Source organism: Bos grunniens, chromosome 5 (assembly GCF_055505025.1).
Source record: "Bos grunniens cultivar Pamir isolate PY7600 chromosome 5, Bosgru_T2T1.0, whole genome shotgun sequence".
In the NCBI taxonomy this organism is placed as follows: domain Eukaryota; kingdom Metazoa; phylum Chordata; class Mammalia; order Artiodactyla; family Bovidae; genus Bos; species Bos grunniens.
The window spans coordinates 60,727,258-60,751,813 of record NC_141169.1 but is presented as its reverse complement, the minus strand read 5'-3'; the positions used below and the strand labels follow the sequence as shown (position 1 = coordinate 60,751,813).

General features: G+C 37.6%; 1 protein-coding gene across 1 annotated transcript; it reads left to right on the top strand.

Moving 5' to 3' along the window:
- Window positions 1-16,816: 16,816 nt before the first annotated feature.
- Window positions 16,817-17,928, top strand: LOC147372233 (olfactory receptor 9K2-like). The gene has a single exon (XM_086403649.1). The coding sequence runs from the start codon at window positions 16,987-16,989 to the stop codon at window positions 17,926-17,928; it is 942 nt and encodes a 313-aa protein (XP_086259775.1). The 5' UTR covers window positions 16,817-16,986.
- The last annotated feature ends 6,628 nt before the right edge of the window (window positions 17,929-24,556 follow it).

Sequence of the window (24,556 nt, the reverse complement as noted above, 5' to 3'; positions counted from 1 at the left end):
GGGGACGACAGAGGATGAGATGGTTGGAAGGCATCACCGACTCAATGGACATGAGTAAGCTCTGGGAGTTGGTGATGGACAGGGAAGCCTGGTGTGCTGCAGTCCATGGGATCTCAAAGAGTTGGACACGACTAAATGACTGAACTGAACTGAATTTTAATAGTTCTTACTTTTACTGAATATGACTTCTAGATTTTGGAAATAGTTTTTTTTTTTTTTTTCCTTATCAGTGTGGAAACATTTACTCACATTGTTTGGCATTGTGATGATTGGTATTGGGTTTCTCAATTGCATGTCTTATACTTGGGTGTCTTTAGTGGCAACCTACATAAATGAACTTTGGATAATTTAAGCAAAAGATAAATAATTAGACACATACATTTTTTATTTTTATTTTTGCTCCAGCTGCATATACACAATGAGAGGGCTGGAGAGGGTGATTCCCTTGGCAGCATTCTAGGAAGTTAGAATGTGAAAAATAGGCAAGAGTCTTCAAGTAGGATTCAAACTTGTCAAATGTCACACTATTAGAAAGTTTTACTTCAAGAAATTTCAAGTTCTTTGTTCCTCTGCTGGATAGTTCTGAGACAGGATCTAATAAATAACTCTGTTGTTGTTGCTGTTATTGTTGTATAGTCACTAAGTCATGTTTGACTCTTTCATGGTCCCATGGACTATAGTACTCCTGGCTCCTCTATCCATGGAATTTTCCAGGCAAAAATAGTAGAGTGGGTTGCCATTTCCTTCTCCAAGGGATCTTCCTGACTCAGGGATGGAACCCATGTCTCCTGCATTAGCAGGTGGATTCTTTACCACTTAGACACCAGGGAAGCCCAAGAAATAGCTCTATAACTCCACAAAATGTTTGGAGTGTTCTCCAAACATTTTCTTCAGTGTTCAGTCATTTGAAAATTAGTCATCAAAATATTTGGAAGGTTTTGGAAGGATTTCAGTTCACATCTTATTCAAGAGTGAATTCAGTGATTTCAGTTCACATCTTATTCACATCTTCATTCCACTGACTCTCTGTGACTCACTCAAGTCTAAGAATTGGGAGATGGGCATTATCTGAATCGTGGTAGCTCAGGTCAGCTTTTGATCTTATCCAATGCCTCTCTCTTTTTGTCTCTCTGTCTTTTGCTCTCTCTAAAGAGGGTCCACTTATTTTATTCCTAGATAACTTATGATTAGCTACCCCTAGGTGGAGATTACTATACCACATTCATTTTTGAACTAATAAGTTGCTACTATCATGTTAACCAAATCTTTCTTTGCTCTCTCAGTCAGAAGCCATAATCTGAACACTCTCACTCCTCGCTTCTCACCGATATTAGAAAGGCCACTTTAACCTTAATGTCTGCCACCAACATCCTTAGAGAGAAGTATCACAGCTGCTTTTAAAATTTCTGGCTGTTTGCTTTGTCATTGGTAAAGGAACACCTCGGGGCACCTAGCCAGTACTGCCACTCTAGCACTACTGTCTCCTAAAGATATTAAATTTCCTTTTCTATACTTTTCCCAAAGTGTTTCTAGTGTCTTAATTTCATTTAATATCCAGTATTAGTTAATAAATTACACTTGTAATCTCAATCAAACATTAGACTTCAACTTATTTACATTAGCTAGTACTCTTGCCTGGAAAACCCCATGGATGGAGGAGCCTGGTAGGCTGCAATCCATGGGGTCGCTAAGAGTCTGACACGACTGAGAGACTTCACTTTCACTTTTCACTTTCATGCATTGGAGAAGGAAATGGCAACCCACTCCAGTGTTCTTGCCTGGAGAATGAGGGAGCCTGGTGGGCTGACGTCTATGGGGTCACACAGATTCGGACATGACTGAAGTGATTTAGCAGCAGCAGCAGCAACACACTAATTGTCAAATTTTGGTTAAGTAAGAATTCTGTCAAGTATCTCCCTCCCTCTCAAGTAAAAGAGCCCTAAAATTCATTCACCTCAAAGCACTTTTGCCAATATGTATCCAAAAAATATTCAAAATTTTAAGCCAGTCTTCTACAAATTCTCTATCTGCCTTGGGACAGTATTCATATTCTTGCACTAATAAGTGAGCTCATAGAATGAAAATGAGGAGTGGAAAGGGGAACTATGGCTTCTTCCTTCAAGGAAACTTTTTCAGATAAAGGAGTAGCAGCATCTTAAATTGAGCAGGGAATAACTCTTAGGGAGGTAGGTCTGCTTCCTTCTGCAAAGGTGGTTGAGGTAGCTTCCAAAATGTCAGAATTTTCAAATGTTTTGAGTAATGTTACAAACCAGGACTCTTGCCTGGAAAACCCCATGGACAGAGGAGTATGTTAGGCTACAGTCCATGGAGTCACAAAGGGTCAGACTCGACTGAGCATCTTCACTTTCACGAACCAGGAATCCTCAGTTAATTGTATGAGAGAAATTGAAGGGATGATTCAACATGTTTTGTGTTCGGCAAGCCAAAAGTTCATACTGTGGGTTAGCTTTCAGCAGTTTCATCTCTGCAGCTGTTAACTATAGGACATTATCTTGTTATGGTGACAAGTACCCTATAGAAACAGAATTTAAAGATCTGAGCTCAATTTTTGCTTTAATTTGTCAGAAGTACTAACAGCATGTTGCAGTCTTTGAATTACCCAAGCCATAATTACAATTCAGACGGTGACTCTATTGGTCCATCAGATTCTTGCTTTCAGTGGGTATATGATTCAATTTAACTGTATGGTAGGTCAGTTCAGTTGCTCAGTTGTTACTGACTCTTTGCAACCCCAAGGACTGCAGCATGCCAGGCTTCCCTGTCCATCACCAACTCCTGGAGCTTACTAAAACTCATGTCCATCAAGTCAGTGGTGCCATGCAACCGTCTCACTCTCTGTCGTCCTTCTTCCACCTTCAACCTTTCCCAGCATCAGGGTCTTTTCCAATGAGTCAGTTCTTCTCATCAGGTGGCTAAAGTATTGGAGTTTCAGCTTCAGCATCAGTTCATCCAGTGAATATTCAGAGCTGATTTCCTTTAGGATTGATTGGTTGGATCTCCTTGCAGTCCAAGGGACTCTCAAGAGTCTTCTCCAACACCACAGTTCAAAGCATCAATTCTTCACTTGGCTTTCTTTATAGTCCAACTCTCACATCCTTACATGACTACTGGAAAAACCATAACTTTGACTAGACAGACCTTGGTTGGAAAAGTAATGTCTCTGCTTTTTAATATGTTGTCTAGATTGGTCAGAGCTTTTCTTTCAAGGAGCAAGCATCTTTTAATTTCTTGGCTGCAGTCACCATTTGCAGTGATCTTGGAGCCCCCCAAAAAGAAGTCTGCCACTGTTTCCATTGTTTCCCCATCTGTTTGCCATGAAGTGATGGGGCCGGATGCCATGATCTTAGTTTTCTGAATGTTGAGTTTTAAGCCAACTTTTTCACTCTCCTCTTTCACTTTCATCAAGAAGCTCTTTAGTTCTTGTTTGCTTTCTGCCATAATGGTGGTGTCATCTGTGTATCTGAGATCTTTGATATTTCTCCCAGCAATCTTGATTCAAGCTTATGCTTCAACCAGCCAAGCATTTCACATGATGCACTCTGCATATAAGTTAAATAATCAGGGTGACAATATGCATCCTTGACATACTCCTTTTCTGATTTGGAATCAGTCTGCTGTTCCATATTCTGTTCTAACTGTTGTTTCTATACCTGCATACAGATTTTCAGGAGGCAGGTCAGGTGGTCTGGTATTCCCATCTCTTTAAGAATTTTCCAGTTTTTTGTATCCACACATTCAAAGGATTTGGAATAGTCAATAAAGCAGAAATAGGTATTTTTCTGGAACTCTCTTGCTTTTTCCATGATCCAGCAGATGTTGGCAATTTGATCTCTGGTTCCTCTGCCTTTCCTAAAACCAGCTTGAACATCTGGAAGTTCACGGTTCATGTATCGTTGAAGCCTGGCTTGGAGAATTTTGAGCATTACTTTTCTAGCATGTGAGATGAGTGCAATTGTGTGGTAGTTTGAACATTGTTTGGCATTGCCATTCTTTGGGATTGGAATGAAAACTGACCATTTCCAGTCCTGTGGCCACTGTTTGAGTTTTCCAAATTTGCTGGCATATTGAATGCCACACTTTCACAGCATCAACTTTTAGGATTTGAAATAGCTCAACTGGAATTCCATCACCTCCAGTAGCTTTGTTCATAGTGATGCTTCCTAACGCCACTTGACTTTGCATTCCAGGATGTCTGGCTCTAGGTGAGTGATCACACCATCATGATTATCTGGGTCATGAAGATCTTTTTTGTATAATTCTTTTATGTATTCTTGCTCCCTCTTCTTAATGTCACATTAAAACCACATTACAGAAAGTTAATCAGCATGAAAAAGCAGAAAGCTGCCTCCCAGATGAAGGTACAAGATAAAACCGCAGAAAAACAACTAAAAGAAGTAGAGATAGGCAACCTTCCAGAAAAAGAATTCAGAATAATGATAGTGAATATGATTCAGGTTCTCAGCAAAGGAATGGAGGCAAAGGTTGAGAAGACACAAAAAAATGTTTACCAAAGATCTACAAGAAGTAAAGAAGGAGCAAACAGAAATGAATAATCCACTAGAAGGAATCCAGAGCAGAATAACTGAGGTGTAAACAGAGATAAATGACCTGAAGGACAGTTTGGTGGAATCACTGCCACAGAACAGGATATAGAGTAAAGAATGAAAAGATATGAAGATAGCCTGAGAGACCTGGAACAACATTAAAAGTATGAACATCTGCATTATAGGGGCCCCAGAAAGAGAAGATAGAGAGAGAGAAGACCTAAGAAAATATTTGAAGAGATAATAGCTGAAAACTTTCTAACATGGGAAGGGAAATAATCAAGTCTAGGAAGCAGAGAGAATCCCAGGCAGGATAAACCAAAGGAAGAACACACCAGGACACATAGTAATCAAACTCACAAAAATTAAAGACAAATATAAAATATTAAAAGCAACAAGGGAAAAGTGACAACATACAAGGGAACTCCCATCAGGCTGATTTCTTTCTTTCTTTTTTCCAAAGTTTATGTATTTTAATTGAAGGCTAATTACTTTACAATATTGTAGTGGGTTTTGCCATACATTGACATGAATCACAGGCTAATTTCTTACCAGAAACTCTACAAGCCAGATGGGAATGGCATGACATATTTAAAGTGAGGAAACGAAAGAAACTTACAACCAGGAGTACTCTATACAGCAAGACTCTTCTTCAGATTTGATGGAGAAATCAAAAGCATTCCAGATAAACAAAAGCTAAAATAATTCAGCACTACCAAATCAGCTTTACAACAAATGCTAAAGGAACTTCTTTAGGCAGAAGACAAAAAAATGGAAAGCCCTATCCACAGAAAATAAACCACAGACAATTAAGAAAGTAGCAATAGATAATAGGATAATTACATTAAATGTAAATGGATTAAATGCACCTATCAAAAGACACAGACTGGCTGAGCAGATGAAAACCTGTGCATGTATGCACTTCTGCTTACCACATCCTTCTGCTTGGCCCACCTACTTGTATGTAATTATTTTATAATTTTAGGCTGATTGTGTTTCCTTCATGGCTTGCAATTTTAATTATCTTTTATATTTTTCTGGTTATTGATTATGAAAACTGATCAACATCTTTTACTACTGTCCTGACCCAGGGATTGAACCCAGGTTTCCCGCATAGTAGACAGACGCTTTACCACCTGAGCCACCAGGGAAGTCCAATCATGTAACTATTACCCACTTAATACCACAGTATCATGACTGGTCAACAGAAAAATTATAAAATTCTATATCACCAAAACTACCATTGAATAGAAAAATATGTAATTGCTTTTTAAAATCCAGATGCATATGAGATTTATCTTGGAATTTTTTGAAAAATACAATTACCCAGGTATTGGTTATTATTATTATTATTTTTGGCCAGAGTTCCAGATATGTTTCTAATGAGCAACCATGTTAAAAACAACTGGAGTATGTGAGGATCTTTTACTTTTATCTAGTTTGTTTCACTTTTTTAATTTCATATTCAGTGCTCCTATTTCATTTAGGTTATGTTTTCCAATTTCTCCATCTCCTTTTTTACTGATGTTCTTTCTCAAGCATTTATCAAGTGTAGTAGAAAAGTTTTTGTATACAGATATATAAATAATATATACCACATATATATTTTAGAAAATGTATGGATTTTTGCCTAACTAAAAATTTATGACATTTTGATTCCCCTTGTTTGACTTAGTATAAGTAGAATGCTAGATTTCTAATTAAAAAAATTAGATATGAAACAAGCAGGAAAGGTTTATTGTATAGCACAGGTAACTATAGTCAATACGTTACAATAACCTATAATGGAGAAAAATATCATCTTTGTATATGTATAACTGAACCACACACACAAAAAAGAATTTTACTTTTGAAACGTAGTAATGCTTATCTTTTTGCCAGTTTTTCTAAAAGTGCTACGGACTTCTAATAACACATGAGATACAAAATTCTAATTATATTTATGAAGGATATGATTAGGAGAAGGCAGTGGCATCCTACTCCAGTACTCTTGCCTGGAAAAACCCATGGATGGAGGAGCCTGGTAGGCCGCAGTCCACGGGGTGGGGAAGAGTTGGACACGACTGAGCGACTTCACTTTCACTTTTCACTTTCATGCACTGGAGAAGGAAATGGCAACCTACTCCAGTGTTCTTGCCTGGAGAATCCCAGGGGTGGTGGAGCCTGGTGGGCTGCCGTCTATGGGGTCACACAGAGTCAGAGATGACTAAAGTGACTTATCAGCAGCAGCAGGATATGATTAATATAAATTAATTCCATAAATACATATTATATCATTAATGACATCTTTCAGAATGCTCCTATTCTTGTTTTTTCTACAGTTGATAAAATATTCTTAGAGAAATGTTAATATGTCTCACTATGATTATATAGTTTTGTTCTTTTTTCTTATGTTTCTCCTGTATTTGCTTTTTGAATCTTTGTTTTTTTGTTGTTAAGGGGTCTAATGGTTTATGATCTCTATCTTCTTTGTCAATTGCACCTTTTATCATTAAAAACATTCATCTTTGTTTCATTTTAAATAAGTAAAGTTAAAAAAATTATAAGTAAAACACACAGAACATAATAACTTATGAGACAGATACAGCAAAGAAGGTGTGTCTCATCATTTTAAATCTGAATGATATGTATGGTGATGGTACAAACACATAAAAAGTAAAGGAGCTCTTAGCAATCCAAGAATAGAGAATTTCCTTAACTTGAAAAGTAACATCTACCAAAAATCTAGAGCTAAGATCATATTTAAGGTGAGAAGCAGAAGCTTTCCTGATAAAATTAGGAACAAAGCAAGGAAGTCCCCACTGCAAAACCTTTTCAACCTTCAAGTGTAAGTCTTATCTAAGGCAATAGACAAGAAAAAAAGTGTTATGGGCTGAATTCTGGTTTTCAGAATTAATATGTTGAAGACCTAACCCTGGTATTATAGTGTATGACTATAGAGTTGATCCATGAACTACATTAATTTTAAATGTGCAGATTCACTTGCACACAAATTGATTCTAATAAATGTATTAGAAGTTGTTCTTGAATATTTGCAACAATTTGAAAAAAGTTGCAGATGAGCTATGTAGCCTAGAAATATTGAAAATAATTAAGAAAAACCAGGTATGTCATGAATGCATAAAATATGTATAGATACTATTCTAGACCATACCTGGCACCATTTTCAGTTGAGAGGAATTTTAAAAATGTAATATTGGAGTATTAAATAATAATTACAGGAAATTGATTGTAGTACATATTGTACTACTATAATATATTTGTAGTTACCTCCTGTTGCTATTGTGGTGAGCTCAAGTGATGTGAGTATCCACTTAAAACACTACAGGACACTAATCATCTCTATGTGAGCTACTAACCTTTCCAGTAAACTGGGTACCACAATAAAAAGTGATCTCTCCCAGTTCTTGTAAATTTTTCATTATGTTTAGTGCAATACCTTAAATAACAACATCTCAGGACTCCTATGAAGTGCCACTAATGATTCAGGAAGTGCTCCTAAGAAGCAGAGAATAGTCATGATCTTACAAGAAAAAGTTGAATTGCTAGGTATCTACTGAAGATTGAGGTCTACAGCTATGGTTGCCTGCCATTTTAAGATGAATGAATCCAGTGTAAGGACTCACTTTTTTTTTTTTTAAAGAATTTGTGAAGCTGTAGTTTGCTGTGGCTACAGCAGTAGGTATGAAAATTTTGTACTTTTGTGAATACTTTATCTCATATTAACAATGCATATTTTACTGGGTGCAGGATTGCTAGGAGAAAGACATATCTATATATTGTAATATGATTTGAGAAAAAGTAAAGTTATATGCCAACGTAAAACAAAAGCAAGGTGAAGGACTAAAACTGGAGAATTTGATGAAAGCAAAGGATGGTTTGATAATTTTAGAAAGAGATTTGGCTTAAGAAGTGTCAAGAAAATTGGGGAAGTAGCTTCTGCTGATCAAGAGGCAGCCGATGAGCTCCCAAATGCCAGTGAGAAAATCATTGAGGAGAGAGGATATCTGGCTGAACCAGTTTTTAATGCAGAAGAAAAGTGCCCTATTCTGTGAAGAAACTGTCACAGAGGATACTTATTAGAAGGGGAAGGAAGTGAGTCCCAGGATTCAAGGCAGGAATGGATAGGCTTACCCTACTGTTTTGTGCAAATGTGTTTAGGTTTATGATCAAGAATGTCCTTATCTATAAAACTATTAATCCCCAAGTTTTAAAGGGAAAAGATACATTGCAGCTGCCAGTCTCTTTTTGTAAAGCAAGAAAGACTAGACAAGTAACCTCTTTCTCCTGACTTGGTTCCACTGATGCTTTTGGAAGCACCTTGCAGGAGAGGTCTGTCTTACATTTTTTTTTTTTTAAATATTGGACCATGTCCCTGGCCACCCAGAACCCCATGAGTTAAACACCAAAGGTGTCTACTTGTCCCCTGAATACAACATCTCTAATTCAGCCCCTAAATCAGGGGGTGTAAGGATCTTTAAGGCACATTACACATGATAATTTAGGGAAAGATTGTCAGTGATATGGAAGAGAAACCTGATAGAGAGATCATGAAAGTCTGAAAGGATTATACCATTGAAGATTCCATCATTGTTATAGAAAATCTGTGAAAGCCATCAATCCTGAAATAGTAAAGTCCTGCTGGAGAACTGGTTCAAGATGTTGTGCATGACTTCACATGATTGACAACAGAGCCAATCAAGAAAATCATGAAGATATTGAAGATATGACAAACAAAGGTGGTGAAGTGGGTAAAGTGTTTCAAGATATGGATGTTGGAGAAATTCAAGAACTGATAAATACCACAACAAAAGAATCAACAGAAGATTTGATGGAGATGAGTGGCTCTCAATCAGTGCCAGATGACTAGGAAGGAGATACAGAAGAATCAGTGCCAGAGACAAGGGACATTAGGCAATTTGGCAGAAAGACTCCAATTATTAAAGACTGCTTTTGATTTCTTTTATGACATGAATACTTCTACTACTGGTTGACCAAAAAATTCATTTGGGTTTTTCTGTACTCTGTTATGAAAATCTGAATAAACTTTTTGGGCAATGCAATACACTGTGTATTACAGTATGGTACAGTATTGGTGGGCTTCCCAGGTGTCTCAGTGGTAAAGAATCTGCCTGCCAATGGAGGAGATGCAAGAGACGCGAGTTCGATCCCTCAGTTGAGAAGATTCCCTACAGTAGGAAATGGAAACTCACTCCAGTATTCTTTCCTAGAGAATCCCATGGGTGGAGGAGCCTGGCGGGTGACAGTCCAGGGGTTGCAAATAACTGTACCTGACTCAGTTAATGAGCATGCATACATTGTATGTGTACGTCACTCTCCAATAATTAGAGAAACTACATGAGAACATCATAGGTAGGTGGGTTTTTAAAAAAAAATAACAATGTTTCTAATGCTGTATTGTGAATATGACTATAATACTCTATGTAATAAAAGTTTATAATGATTCATTCATTAATTGTGTAGGTTTCACTACCATGAAGCAACTAAATTGAGTACACAGTTCTCATAAAACAATCATATTGCTACTTCTTAATTATCAATACAAGAATTTTTATACCCATAATTATGAATTTCTTTTTCTCAGCATTTCATTTTTTATATCTTTTCATATTTTCATTTTGATGTCTAGTGCTAGCAATATGTATAATATATACAATATTTTGTATTATGTAAGATGTATTGATATAGGCACTGACAGCTGATTTGACAGATGGTCTTGTTCCTTGGAAGAAAATCTATGACAAACCTAGACAGTGTATTAAAAACCAGAGACATCATTCGCTGACAAAAGGCCATATAGTCAAAGCTATGGTTTTTCCAGTAGTCATGTATGGATGTGAGAGTTGGACCATAAAGAAGACTGAGTGCCGAAGAATTGATGCTTTTGAATTGTGGTGTTGGTGAAGACTCTTGAGAGTCCCTTGGACTACAAGGAGATCAAACCAACTAATCCTAAAGGAAATCAACTCTGAATATTCATTAGAAGGACTGATACTGAAGCTGAGGCTCCAATACTTTGGACACCTACTGCAACAAGCTGACTTATGGAAAAAGACCCTGATGCTGGGAAAGATTGAAGACAGGACGAGAAGCGGGTGACAGAGGATGGTATGGTTGGATACATCATCGACTCAATGGACATGAGTTTAAGCAAAATCCAGGGGACAGTGAATGACAGGAAGCCTGGCATGCTGCAGTCCATGGGGTCACAAAGAGTTGGACCAGACTGAGCGACTGAACACCATTTGCTGACTGTAAGTTTCACTACTCAGGAATTGCCTCCAGTAATTCTTGTTGTATCATTTTCTAAAAATTCTGGGACATATATTATTCTACACTCTAATCTAATTAAATTTGTCCTTGTGGTGGACAATATCCACATATATGAATGATGCATATAAGCCAACAATAAAAAAACCAAACAACCCGAATAAAAAATGGGCGAAGGGGCATACAGAAGAACTTGTGGACACAGAGGATGAAGGAGAGGGAGACAAACTGAGAGAGTAAAGTTGACATATATACTCTATCATGTGTAAAATAGCTAGCTAGTGGAAAGTGGCTGTTTAGCACAGGGAACCCAGGTCCATGCTGAGAGGGCTGGGATGGCAGGGGTGGGAGAGAGGATTTAGAAGGAGGGGATATATGTGTACTTATAGCTGGTTCATGTTGTACAGCAGAAACCAACACAACATTGTAAAGCCATTATTCTCCGATAAAAAAAAATTCTTTAAAAAATGTAAGCTCTTTAATGGCTTACTTTTTCTCTGCTTCCATCACTGATTTTTCTTTTACATTTACAATAGTGTGTGTTTCAACAATAAATGAGTGAAATAAAAAAAGTGATCAAAGGACTTGATTATACATTTTTCCAAAGGAGACAGACATATGGCCAACAGGCTCATGAAAGATGTTCAACATCACAAATTAATGCAAAAAAAAGTCACAATGAGATACCACTTTCTGCCTGTTAGAATGGCTATTATCAAAAAGGCAAGAAATGAAAAGTATTGGTGAGGATGTGGAGAAAAGGAAACAGAGAATTTTGGTGAGAATAGAAATTGGCTTAGCCACTATAAAAACTTATGGGTATTTCTCAAAATATTAAGAACAGAGCCAGCATATGATTCAGTCATTCCACTTCTCAGTATTTACCAAAGAATATGAAAGTACTAATTGAAAAGATACACACACGCTTAGATGGGGAAACTGTGGAAACAGTGTCAGACTTTATTTTTTTGGGCTCCAAAATCACTGCAGATGGTGACTGCAGCCATGAAATTAAAAGACGCTTACTCCTTGGAAGGAAAGTTATGCCCAACCTAGATAGCATATTCAAAAGCAGAGACATTACTTTGCCAACAAAGTTCGTCTAGTCAAGGCTATGGTTTTTCCTGTGGTCATGTATGGATGTGAGAGTTGGACTGTGAAGAAAGCTGAGCACTGAAGAATTGATGCTTTTGAACTGTGGTGTTGGAGAAGACTCTTGAGAGTCCCTTGGACTGCAAGGAGATCCAACCAGTCCATTCTGAAGGAGATCAGCCCTGGGATTTCTTTGGAAGGAATGATGCTAAAGCTGAAAGTCCAGTACTTTGGCCACCTCATGTGAAGAGTTGACTTATTGGAAAAGACTCTGATGCTGGGAGGGATTGGGGGGAGGAGGAGAAGGGGACGACAGAGGATGAGATGACTGGATGGCACCACTGACTCGATGGATGTGAGTCTGAGTGAACTCCAGGAGTTGGTGATGGACAGGGAGGCCTGGCGTGCTGCGATTCATGGGGTCGTAAAGAGTCGGACACGACTGAGCGACTGAACTGAACTGATACATGCTTATGTTCATCACAGTACTATTTACAATAACCAAGATACAAAAACAACTTAAAGGCCCACTGACGGATGGATAAAGAAGATGCGCTGTATATACAGAATAGAATTATATTAAACCATAAAAAAGATGAAACCTTGCCAATTGTGGTAACATGGATGGACTTCAAGGATATTATATGTTAGATAGAGAAGGACAAATACCATATGACTTCACTCATACATGGAATACAAAAAACAAGCAAGCAAAAATCAAAATAAGTAAGCAAATCAAACCAATCAAAAATAAACATGTAGATACAGAGAAGAGAATAGTGATTATCAGAGAGAAAGAGGTGGGGGAGTGGAGGGTGAAGTGGGTTAAGGAGATCAACTATATGGTGATGGAAACTAAATTTTCAGTGGTGAGCACTGTGCAGTGTATACAGAAGTGGAAATGTATTCATGAAACTTGCTTAATATAAACCAGTGTTATTTCAATAAGCAATAAATTAAAAAATAATATATCTTGAAATGCAACAGATATCAAAAAAATTGTTTTTGGTCTCCTTTACAAGGATCATCTTTAAGGCCAGTTTTTTACACTTATTCAAACCCAGAGAAGGCATTTCTTAGCTGTCTCCTCTACTGCTCTCTGGTAAACTTCTAGTTGGTTGACAGCTAGCTTTTTGCTCTTATGAAGCTAACCATCTCTACTGCATTGCTTATCACCAAATTATTTTTAAGTTTCAGAATTTACTTATGCTTGAACTTTTCCACACTTTGTTCTAAATGCAGTTTACTTGGAGCTCTCTGTTATGGTACACTTTTCATTCTAGGCAAAACCTGTCGTTCAGTTCTCTGAGTGACACCTCTGATTTAGGAGCAGATTTCTGGGTATGGTCAGTAGCTGATGATATTATTGCTCTTTTTTTTTTTTTTTGATGTTCCTTTTTAAAAAAAATTATTTTATTTTATATTTTAACTTTACTATATTGTATTGATTTTGCCAAATATCAACGTGAATCTGTGGGAGAGGGAGAGGGTGGGATATTATCACTCTTGGCATAAAAACTTCATCCTTTGAACTGAGGCTACTTAAAGCAGAGCTCCAGTATTCTGGGTGTAACATGACAGAGGTCAAGCTTCTATGCTATGAATGGAGGCTGGATAAAGAAAGAGATCTTCAAGATATTTTAGCCACTCTTGTTTTGAATAGACCTTCTGCATTATTTATGCCTTGGGGATAAGATATATTTGCTGCCTGATACTCTCAAGGTGATGGGCTTCCCAGGTGGCGCTAGTGGTAAAGAACTCATCTGCCAATGCAGGAGATAAAAGAGTGGCTCAATTCCTGGCTTGGGAAGATTCTCTGGAGGAGGGCACAGCAACCCATTCTAGTAGTCTTTCCTGGAGACTCCCATGGACAGGGGAGGTTGGTGGACTACAGTCCATTGGGTTGCAAACAGGTGGACATTAATAAAGCAACTTAACTCTCAGGGCGATATGATAGCCTTCGTCTGGTAACTAGGGAAAGAGAAATCTGTGTATTTTTTCCTGTACTTGCTTGAGTGTAGGAAAGTTGAGAGAGGAGAGGAAGGAAGTGGATCCTTGATCAAATAAGTTTGTGTGTGAATATTTATATTGACTTTATTCACAATATCTGAAATCAGAAAACACCTCAATTGCCCAAGATTTAAGAGTACCAAAATTTGGTACATATGTAAAGGGAATACTCATCAATTAAAAGAATGACTTACTTATAGATATTACAAAATGAATAAATCTCAAAATCATTTTACTCAGTGAAAGAAACCTGAGAAAAAAGGGTGCATACTATAGGCAAACATATTTATATGCAAAAAAAAAAAAAAAATCACATTACTGGTTAGCTGAAAATGGAGTTGGAAGCAGGCACAGTTAAAAGAGGGCATGATAAGTCTCTTGAAAGTGATGGAAATGCTCTGTGTCTTGATATGGTGATGGTTTCATTGATGTATAAAACAGGCAAAACTCACAGAAATGTATACTCAGTGAATACAGTTTATTTCACACTAATTATTTCTCAATAAAGTGTTTGAGAAAAAATAATGAGTAGAGCTGCATTTTTAGATGCAATGAGTTGTGTTTTAGAGCCCTGACTCAGATATTTCTTTTTTTGGATTGATGATTTTAAAGAAGATCTTTGTGGTCCTTCCCAAAGGATTCTCACAAGAAAACAGCTCTTGTATGTATGCTGACTCCTATTAGACTCAGGCTGCTTCCGCACACTCCCACCCCCAATTTCTTTCTGTTCTTCTTTTATTTTTTAAGTCTGGAGTCCCTATGTTCCTCATGGATCTTGACTCTGGAGTCTAGACATCTTAATAATAAATTTATACTTCTTTCTTTCCCAGGAGGACTATATCCCAGAAAGTAAAGATAAGCTCAATGCTACAACTATAAAAATTTATACTGTTATGCCAAACCCATTATGAAAACTGTTGCTTTTATTTGAGCTGATTATCAGAGATTCCAGATGACTCAGGACTTCTACTTGGATGTCTAAGACAATCTATTTTTGCTTCCTAAAAGCATTCAAGCCCTAGACAATGCATAAGAGGGACTATCCTACTGATTGATTCCTCAGATTCACTTTGCATAACTACAGAATATAATTCCTGGAAGCATATCCGAGTTAACCAAGCATCACTGGAAAATAGACTTCTTTGTCTTCTACAAAGGACGATGACTTTTTCCAATGTCAACTACTAAAGGAAAGTTTAGTAGTTTACATAGAGCAGTAAGAAAAATAAGGCTATTTTCTCTAAGGGAAGAATATGAAACTGGGAAAATGAACATGTATTTGGAAATTTTGAGAGGAAAGGGGTTCACTTTATTTTGACATAATGATTTTTAAAATTATTTTTGTAACATAGTCATTAAATTTGTTTACTCTTTCTAAAATTAAAACAATAAGACAAAACATCAGAGTTCTGCTACTTCTTTTTACAGAACATGACAAATTACCAAACAATATAAGGTAAGAGTAAATTTGAAAGCATGTGAGTTTTTGACAAATAATAAATCACCAACTGACTACTTGTCTAGTGGATACTCTGGGAAAAACACTCTCCTTTTCCAGATATAAGTGGTTTTAGCTGTAAACTTATTAACATTAGAATGAGTTTGATAGGAATAAATCTCAAAAATTCAAGTAATCTGGTCCCTTGGTTCTAGGCAGGATTTTAAAGAAATATAAATAAGATACATTATTTTTCAAAAAACATTTTACAACTACTACAGTGTTTCCTTTCACTGTCTAAATAATTTACACTCCTAAGACCCTAACTCTGATCTATTTAAAATCTTGCCCCTTTATAATTATCTTCATATTTAATTTTTGATGGATCTGGTGAATAACAAAAATATATCAAGACAACATCATATCATTTTACTGAAAGTCATCTGTTTCTCACCAAAATATTAAACTTCTCTCATATATCTTTATCAAAGAAAAAGTTGATAGATATCACAGTGATTAGAACATGGGTTCTGGAACCAGATTTCTTGGCTTCAGATTTCAATTCTGACCCTAGTAGGTGTCTTTCAACATATTTTATTTCTTGGTACTTCATTTACCTTACTGTAAACTGGGGAATACAATAACACTCACCTCATATTATTGTTGTATGTATTAAATGAGCTATTATGAAAGCATTTAGAGAAGTGGCCTATAAAAGATGCCACATAATGTTTGCTATTATTATTGTTGTCTACACAGGTTCATGTATATAAAGCCCTGGGGAGAAGAGTGATCTTATTTGAAGTGTCTAGTAAATAAACTAATGAGGACTGTGAAAGTTATATTCCAGGTAAATAAGAATGCAATCAACAATTTCTTCTTTATGTCTCTTTTGTTCAGTATCCATTTCTAAATCTATCTAGACGGAATAAGTCTCTTTCTTTACTATGAGCGGTCAGTTGAAAAAATGAAGGAAAATTTTTTTTTTATGAAACAAATTTTGAGGCTCATCTGAAGAAATTCTAGCATACAAGTGCTGATAATTTTTGTGTTTGGTTGTGCACAAATATTTCTTTGTGAGTATACACATTATATCAGAATCCATGGTTTCCATTACCCACAAAAATAATTGCACCTTTTAGGTATCTTAAAATTCAATCATTTTCTTCATATCTGCTGGTACTCTATGCCTGCCAAACTAAGTTTTCCTAAACTAGACTACTGAGGCCCTTATCTCTAAACTCAGACTCCAAAATTGCTTCCAAAATGTCATTTATTGAAATATTTGTGCTCTCTTGCAATCACTATTTCCTGACATTACATTTATTGCATAAATCATGAGTTCAAAATATATACTTAAGTGATACATGCACTGTGAAAGGTATTTGGTGGGAAGACATTGTATTAGATTCAAAAGGAAAAGATCTAATTTCACCACTCATATAAATTAGTAACTTTTAAGGTGAAAATAAATAATGATTTTAGAACAGTTTTGTGACTCCTAATACAGTAAGAGGTGATTGGTAACTAGGATGACAGCCAAGAGTTCATTTGCTTATTTTTCTTTGTACCTCTCTGCAGGTTTCTGCCATGGGTGACAGGGGAACAAGCAACTACTCAGACATGACTGACTTCATTCTTGTAGGCTTCAGGGTCCACCCAGAGCTCCACATTCTCCTCTTCCTGCTTTTTCTGCTTGTCTATGCCATGATCCTTCTAGGGAATGTTGGCATGATGGTCATTATTATAACTGATCCCTGGCTGAACACACCAATGTATTTCTTCCTAGGCAACCTCTCCTTCATCGATCTCGTCTATTCATCTGTTATTGCACCCAAGGCTATGATCAACTTCTGGTCTGTGAGCAAGTCCATCTCATTTGCAGGCTGTGTGACCCAGCTCTTTCTCTTTGTCCTCTTCATTGTGACCGAGGGGTTTCTCCTGGCAGTCATGGCTTATGACCGCTTCATTGCCATCTGCAATCCTCTCCTCTACACTGTCCAGATGTCAACACGTCTCTGTGCTCAGTTGGTGGCTGGTTCCTATTTTTTTGGCTGTATCAGTTCAATTCTTCAGACCAGCATGACATTTACTTTATCTTTTTGTGCTTCTCGGGCCATTGACCATTTTTACTGTGACACTCGCCCACTTCAGAGACTATCTTGTTCTGATCTCTTCATCCGGAGAATGGTTTCTTTCACCTTATCTGGCCTCATTACCTTGCCTACGATCATAGTTATTGTTATTTCATATTTGTACATTGTGTCCACAGTTCTAAAGATACCCTCCACCGAAGGGCGTAAGAAAGCCTTCTCCACTTGCAGCTCCCACCTGGGAGTCGTGAGTGTACTGTATGGTGCTGTCTTTTTTATGTATCTCACTCCTGACACATTTCCTGAGCTCAGTAAAGTGGCCTCCTTGTGTTACACCCTACTCACTCCCATGTTGAATCCTCTGATTTACTCTCTGAGAAACAAAGATGTCAAAGAAGCTCTAAACAAACTTTTGGAGAAGAAAAGTACTATTCTGTGATTATTATTTCTCTTCCACTAATGAGTGGTGTCTGTTTATTTTGTACTCCTCTGGTCATCAATGAATTTATTCTCCTGAGTATCATAGACATATTATCAAAAGCTTTTTAAAGGTAATATATTCTTTCCATGTAGAACTTTATTTCCATGTGAGCATTGTCAAACGTAAATGTCTTGGATATTGGAGATGCTCTGGAGATGCTCAGAAGCATTGTCCAAGATGAATCTTCACACTGATCTCAGTTCAGTTCAGTTCAGTTCAGTTCAGTCGCTCAGTCCTGTACGACTCTTTACGACCCCATGAATCGCAGCACGCCAGGCCTCCCTGTCCATCACCAACTCCTGGAGTTCACTCAAACTCATGTCCATCGAGTCAGTGATGCCATCCAGCCATCTCATTCTCTGTTGTCCCCTTCTCCTCCTGCCTCCAATCCCTCCCAGCATCAGAGTCTTTTCCAATAAGTCAACTCTTCGCATGAGGTGGCCAAAATACTGGAGTTTCAGCTTCAGCATCATTCCCTCCAAAGAAATCCCAGGGCTGATCTCCTTCAGAATGGACTGGTTGGATCTTTGCAGTCCAAGGGTCTCTCAAGAGTCTTCTCCAACACCACAGTTCAAAAGCATCAATTCTTCAGTGCTCAGCCTTCTTCATAGTCCAACTCTCACATCCATACATTACCACTGGGAAAACCATAGCCTTGACTAGACGGACCTTTGTTGGCAAACTAATGTCTCTGCTTTTGAATATGCTATCTAGGTTGGTCATAACTTTCCTTCCAAGGAGCAAGAGTCTTTTAATTTGATGGCTGCAGTCACCACCTGCAGTGATTTTGGAGCCCCCCAAAATAAAGTCTGACACAGTTTCCACTGTTTCCCCAAACAGTTTATTTCACAAAATTGATTTCTATTTGTTTTTATGACATTTTTCTGAACACTATTTTTATACATTATTATCATGTTTAAACAGTTATTTTGTCCAGTGTTAGCTTTGGAATGGCTCCTTCCCTTATACACAATCCCGGATGGCTCAGACTGTAAAGAATCTGCCTGCAATGCAGGAGACCCAGGTTTAATCCTTGGGCTGAGAAGATCTCATGAAGAAGTAAATGGCCACCCACTCTAGCATTCTTTCCTGGAGATTTCCATAGACAGAAGAGCCTGGAGGGCTACAGTCTGTACACGACAAAGAGTCGAACACGAGTGAGTGAATAACACATTTTACACACAATCATTGGAATGTCCAACTTACTTTTTAAAGTAAATGATTCCTGAATTATTACTAATTTCTCTGACATGCTAAAGGGTTTTGACCTGAAACAAACAGACTACCAGGTCTTTCTCTAGCAAATATGGGCTTGTTTGGGATCAGCACAGAATTAAAATTTGTGGTCTGTAATCATGGCGAGCCATATGCAAGTCTCTGCATGCTAAGGGAAGGAGAACCGTTTTATAGAAGAAAGATGAAGTTGGAAACTCTGTAGTGAACAGAGTTCTTGGTTTTTCACTGGCTGAGTTTTTGCCATGGAAAAAGAGTAATCTTCTTATAGCCCTTCCAAAGGAATGGATCAAAGCCTGAAAAACCCACCATTGTTTCAGAGAAAAAAGCCCTGTTCACATTGATGTATGGCAAAACCACCACAGTACTGTAAAGTAATTAGCCTCCAATTAAAATAAATTAATTAATTTAAAAAATGGGTTGAAGGCTAGCCACTGTAGGAGAAGCAACCTCTGTTCTGCAGGGAACAGGCTGGTCAGTTTCCATGGAAGAGTCTGATCTCAAATCACACCAAAGTGCCAAATGACTAATAACCTAAAGAACCACATATTAACCAGAAAGTCAAAACATTTAAATAGATCCCAAATAAAGCCAGAGTGCTTCAAATGCAAAGAGGGTGAAAGCTCAGTTCCAGGATAAACACATCTTCACTCTCCAGAGTGGAGATGGGCTCAAAAGAGGGTACTGCACCTGTTTGCACACCTGCCCTAGAGCTGTTGGGGAATCTTCTCTGGTCCCTGTGGGGGCCACTGCAATGTTGACCTGAAACAAATAGACTGCCAGATATTTCTCCAGTAAACATGCAGGAGAAGCACAGAGTTGCAGTTCAAGGTCTGCCACCATAGCAAGACACATTCAAGTTCCCGAATAACAATGGAAAGAGAAATCTTTTAAAGAAGAAGAAAGAAAGATTGAGCATGTCAACTACAAATTGGCATTTGCCATATACCTCTACAAGGATTAGATCAAGTACTGACACAGCTGCTGATTTTCAACACTCTCTGAATGGAGTTCAGGGTAGAGAACAGAAATGAGGCATTCTGTGCTCTGGGAAAAACTGGGAGAACAGGTCTTCAGATAATTAGATATTTTCAGGAGCTGATTTTATGAATCCAATTTTTGTGTCCCCTCACATGTAGAAAAACACTAAAATCCATGGTGATAACTGTTCCTTGTAAGCAGCAGAAACCTTCAAAAAATGTGTGCTTGATTTTTGAACAAAAAAAAATATGTGCAAAAAATATGTACACACCTTCAACAAAATCACATATATACTGACCATCTTTGGAGTAGTTTTTCAGAGCTATCTGAGGTGCTGTCTCCCAGACTATAGACTTCATTTTGCCCCAAATACAATTTGACTCATGACTCTCAGATGTGTATTTTTTTTAAGTCAACCGGTGCTGCAGTGAACAAAGAATCCCGGATTTTTCATTGCATGAGTCTTTCATAGGAAAGAAGAGGAGTCTTTGTCCTTCCCATTGGGCTCTGCTTTGTTATAGGTGTGAAAACTCCCAACTTTGATCCTTCAATTCCATTTAATTGGGGTTTCTGTTTACTAATTTTTTATAACCATTGTTGAATTTTCACTTGAATCAACTATTTTATATATGCTGTATCAAAAGGCAATAATAATAAGAAACTAACAATAAATAACCTTCATTTTATACATCAGCTTGGGAAATTGTGTATTGAGTGTGTCAGCTATAGGGGAGTCCTCTGAGGACCTGCTTGCTCCTGGGTCCTAATATAAAAAACCAAAGTGGGAGATAAAAATATACAAAATTTTTGAGCAATCATTTCCATAAATGAACCTTCATAATTTTTCTATATTAATTATTTAAGGAATATTTAATAAAAGAAAAGAAGCTAGGCAGTTTTCAAAATAGAATGTGATTCAAAATTTTCTTAGTTGCTTCTGTATCTTCATTTATTCTATTAATTTTGTTTAATCTTGTGGTAGGCTTAGGTATAAATAACTGTATTCTTTAGAGAACTTACAATTTAATGTTGGAATCAAAGCATTGGACATGTAATTGAAATCCAGAAATTTTATTTTATTGTTTAATGCACACAAAGAATAAACATGGAGACTGTAAGGTCAGGTGCCTGAGAGTGGGTGTTGGTAATCAAGGAAGGTCTTCTTAGGGCTATATGGAAAATATATTTGAAGGATGTAAGATTGGAGTCAGGGATACTGCTTTATCAGTTTATGTTATTGATGGGGCTTTAAGTATGCCAATGTAATTTTAAGAAGGTTTATTTAAAAATATAAGTATAGTACTCAGAACACAGTAACTGATTAGTATGAGAAGGATGCAGCAAAGAAGGTGTGTCTCATCATTTTGAACCTGATTAATACTTGTGGTGATGGTACAAACCATAAAAATAAAGGAGCTCTTAGCAGGCTAGGAATAGAGGAGAATTTCCTTAACTTGAAAAGTAACATCTACCAAAAATCTAGAGCTAAGATCATATTTATGGTGAGAAAGCAAAAACATCCTTGCTAGAATTAGGAACAACGCTTGGAAGTCCCCATTACAAAACCTTTCAACATCCAACAGTAAGTCTTAGCTAATACAATGGATAAGAAAAGGAATGAAAAGTGGTATGGACTGAATTATGTTTTTCAAAACTCAAATGCTTAAGCCGTAAATCCAGTACTATAGCATATGACTATAGTGTTGACTCTTGAACAACAATGATCTGCATTTTGCATGTCCACTTACACACAAACTGCTTTCAATAAATGTATTATAATTTTAAAAAAATATTTGCAACTATTTGAAAAACATTTCAGATGAATTTTGTAGCTTCAGTTCAGTTCAGTTCAGTTCAGTCACTCAGTTGTGTCCGACTCTTTGCGACCCCATGAATTGCAGCACGCCAGGCCTCCCTGTGCATCACCAACTCTCAGAGTTTACCCAAACTCACATCGGTCAAGTCGGTGATGCCATCCAGCCATCTCATCCTCTGTCATCCCCTTCTCCTCCTGCCCCCAATCCCTCCCAGCATCAGAGTCTTTTCCAATGAGTCAACTCTTCACATGAGGTGGCCAAAGTATGGGAGTTTCAGCTTTAGCATCAGTCCTTCCAATGAACACCCAGGACTGATCTCCTTTAGAATGGACTTGTTGGATCTCCTTGCAGTCCAAGGGACTCTCAAGAGTCTTCTCCAACACCACAGTCCAAAAGCATCAATTCTTCAGCGCTCAGCCTTCTTCACAGTCCAACTCTCACATCCATACATGACCACTGGAAAAACCATAGGTTTGACTAGAAGGACCTCTGTTGGCAAAGTAATGTCTCTGCTTTTTAATATGCTGTCTAGGTTGGTCATAGCTTTTCTTCCAAGGAGCAAGCATCTTCTAATTTCATGGCTGCAATCACCATCTGCAGTGATTTTGGAGCTCCCCAGTATAAAGTCTGTCACTGTTTCCATTGTTTCCCCATCTATTTGCTGTGAAGTGATGTGACCAGATGCCATGATTTTTGTGTTTTGAATCTTGAGTTTTAAGCCAACTTTTTCACTCTCCTTTTTCACTTTCATCAAGAGGTGCTTTAGTTCTTTACTTTCTGCCATAAGGGTGGTGTCATCTGCATATCTACATATCTGAGGTTATTGATGTTTTCCCAGCAATCTTGATTCCAGCTTGTGCTTCAACCAGCCTGGCATTTCCCATGATGTACTCTGCATATAATTTAAATAAGCAGGGTGACAATATACATCCTTCCTTGATGTACTCCTTTCATGATTTGGAACCAGTCTATTGTTCCATGTCCATTTCTAAATTTTGTTTCTTGACCCAAATACAGATTTCTCAGGAGGTTTCCCATCTCTTGAAGAATTTTCCACAGTTTGTTGTGATCCACACAGCAAAACAGTCAAAGGTTTTGGCAGTCAATAAAGGAGAAGTAGATGTTTTTCTAGAACTCTCTTGCTTTTTCCATGATCCAATGGATTTTGGCAATTTGATCTCTGGTTCCTCTGCCTTTTCTAAACTCATCTTGAACATGTGGAAGTTCTCAGTTCATGTACTGCTGAAGCCTGGCTTGGAGAATTTTGAGGATTACTTTGCTGGTGTGTGAGATGAGTGCAATTCTGTGGTAGTTTGGATATTCTTTGGCATTCCCTTTCTTTGAGATTGGAATGAAACTGACCTTTTCCAGTCCTGTGGCTACTGCTGAGTTTTCCAAATTTGCTGGCATATTGAGTGCAGCACTTTCACAGCATCATCGTTTAGGATTTGAAACAGCTCAACAGAATTCCATCACCTCCACTAGCTTTGTTCATAGTGATACTTCCTAAGGGCCACTTGACTTCACACTCCAGGATGTCTGGCTCAAGGTGAGTGATCACACCATCGTGGTTATGAAGATCTTTGAAGATCTTTTTTGTACAGTTCTTCTGTGTATTCTTGTCACCTCTTCTTAATATGTTCTGCTTCTGTTAGGTCCATACCATTTCTGTCCTTTACTGTCCCATCTTTGCATGACATGTTCCCTTGGTATCTCTAATTTTCTTGACAAGATCTCTAGTCTTTCCCATTCTATTGTTCTACTGTACTTTGCATTGATCACTGAGGAAGACTTTCTTATCTCTCCTTGCTATTCTTTGGAACTCTGCATTCAAATGGGTATATCTTTCCTTTTCTCCTTTGCCTTTTGCTTCTCTTTTATTCTCAGACAACCATTTTGCCTTTCTTATTTTTGGGTATGGTCTTGATCACTGCCTCCTGTACAATGTCACGAACCTCCATCCATAGTTCTTCAGGCACTCTGTCTATCAGATCTAATCCCTTGAATCTATTTGCCACTTTCACTATATAATTATAAGGCATTTGATTTAGGTCATACCTGAGTGGTCTAGTGGTTTTCGCTACTTTCTTCAATTAAGTTTGAATTTTGAAGTAAGGAGTTCGTGATCTGAGCCACAGTCATCTTTGGTGATTTTTTCTGCGACCATATGGAGCTTTTCCATCTTCAGCTGCAAAGAATATAATCAATCCGATTTTGGTATTGACCATCCGGTGATGTCCACGTGTGGAATCTTCTCTTGTGTTGATGGAAGACAGTGTTTGCTATGACCAGTGTGTTCTCTTGGCAAAACTTTATTAGCCTTTGTCCTGCTTCGTTTTGTACTCCAAGGCCAAACTTGCCTTTACTCCAGGTATCTCGTGACTTCCTACTTTTGTATTCCAGCCTCCTATAATGAAAAGGACTTCTTTTTTTTGGTGTTAGTTCTAGAAGGTCTTGTCTTCATAGAACCATTCAACTCAGCTTCTTCAGCATTAGTGGTTGGGGCATAGACTTGAATTACTGTGACATTGAATGGTTTGCATTGGAAACACAGA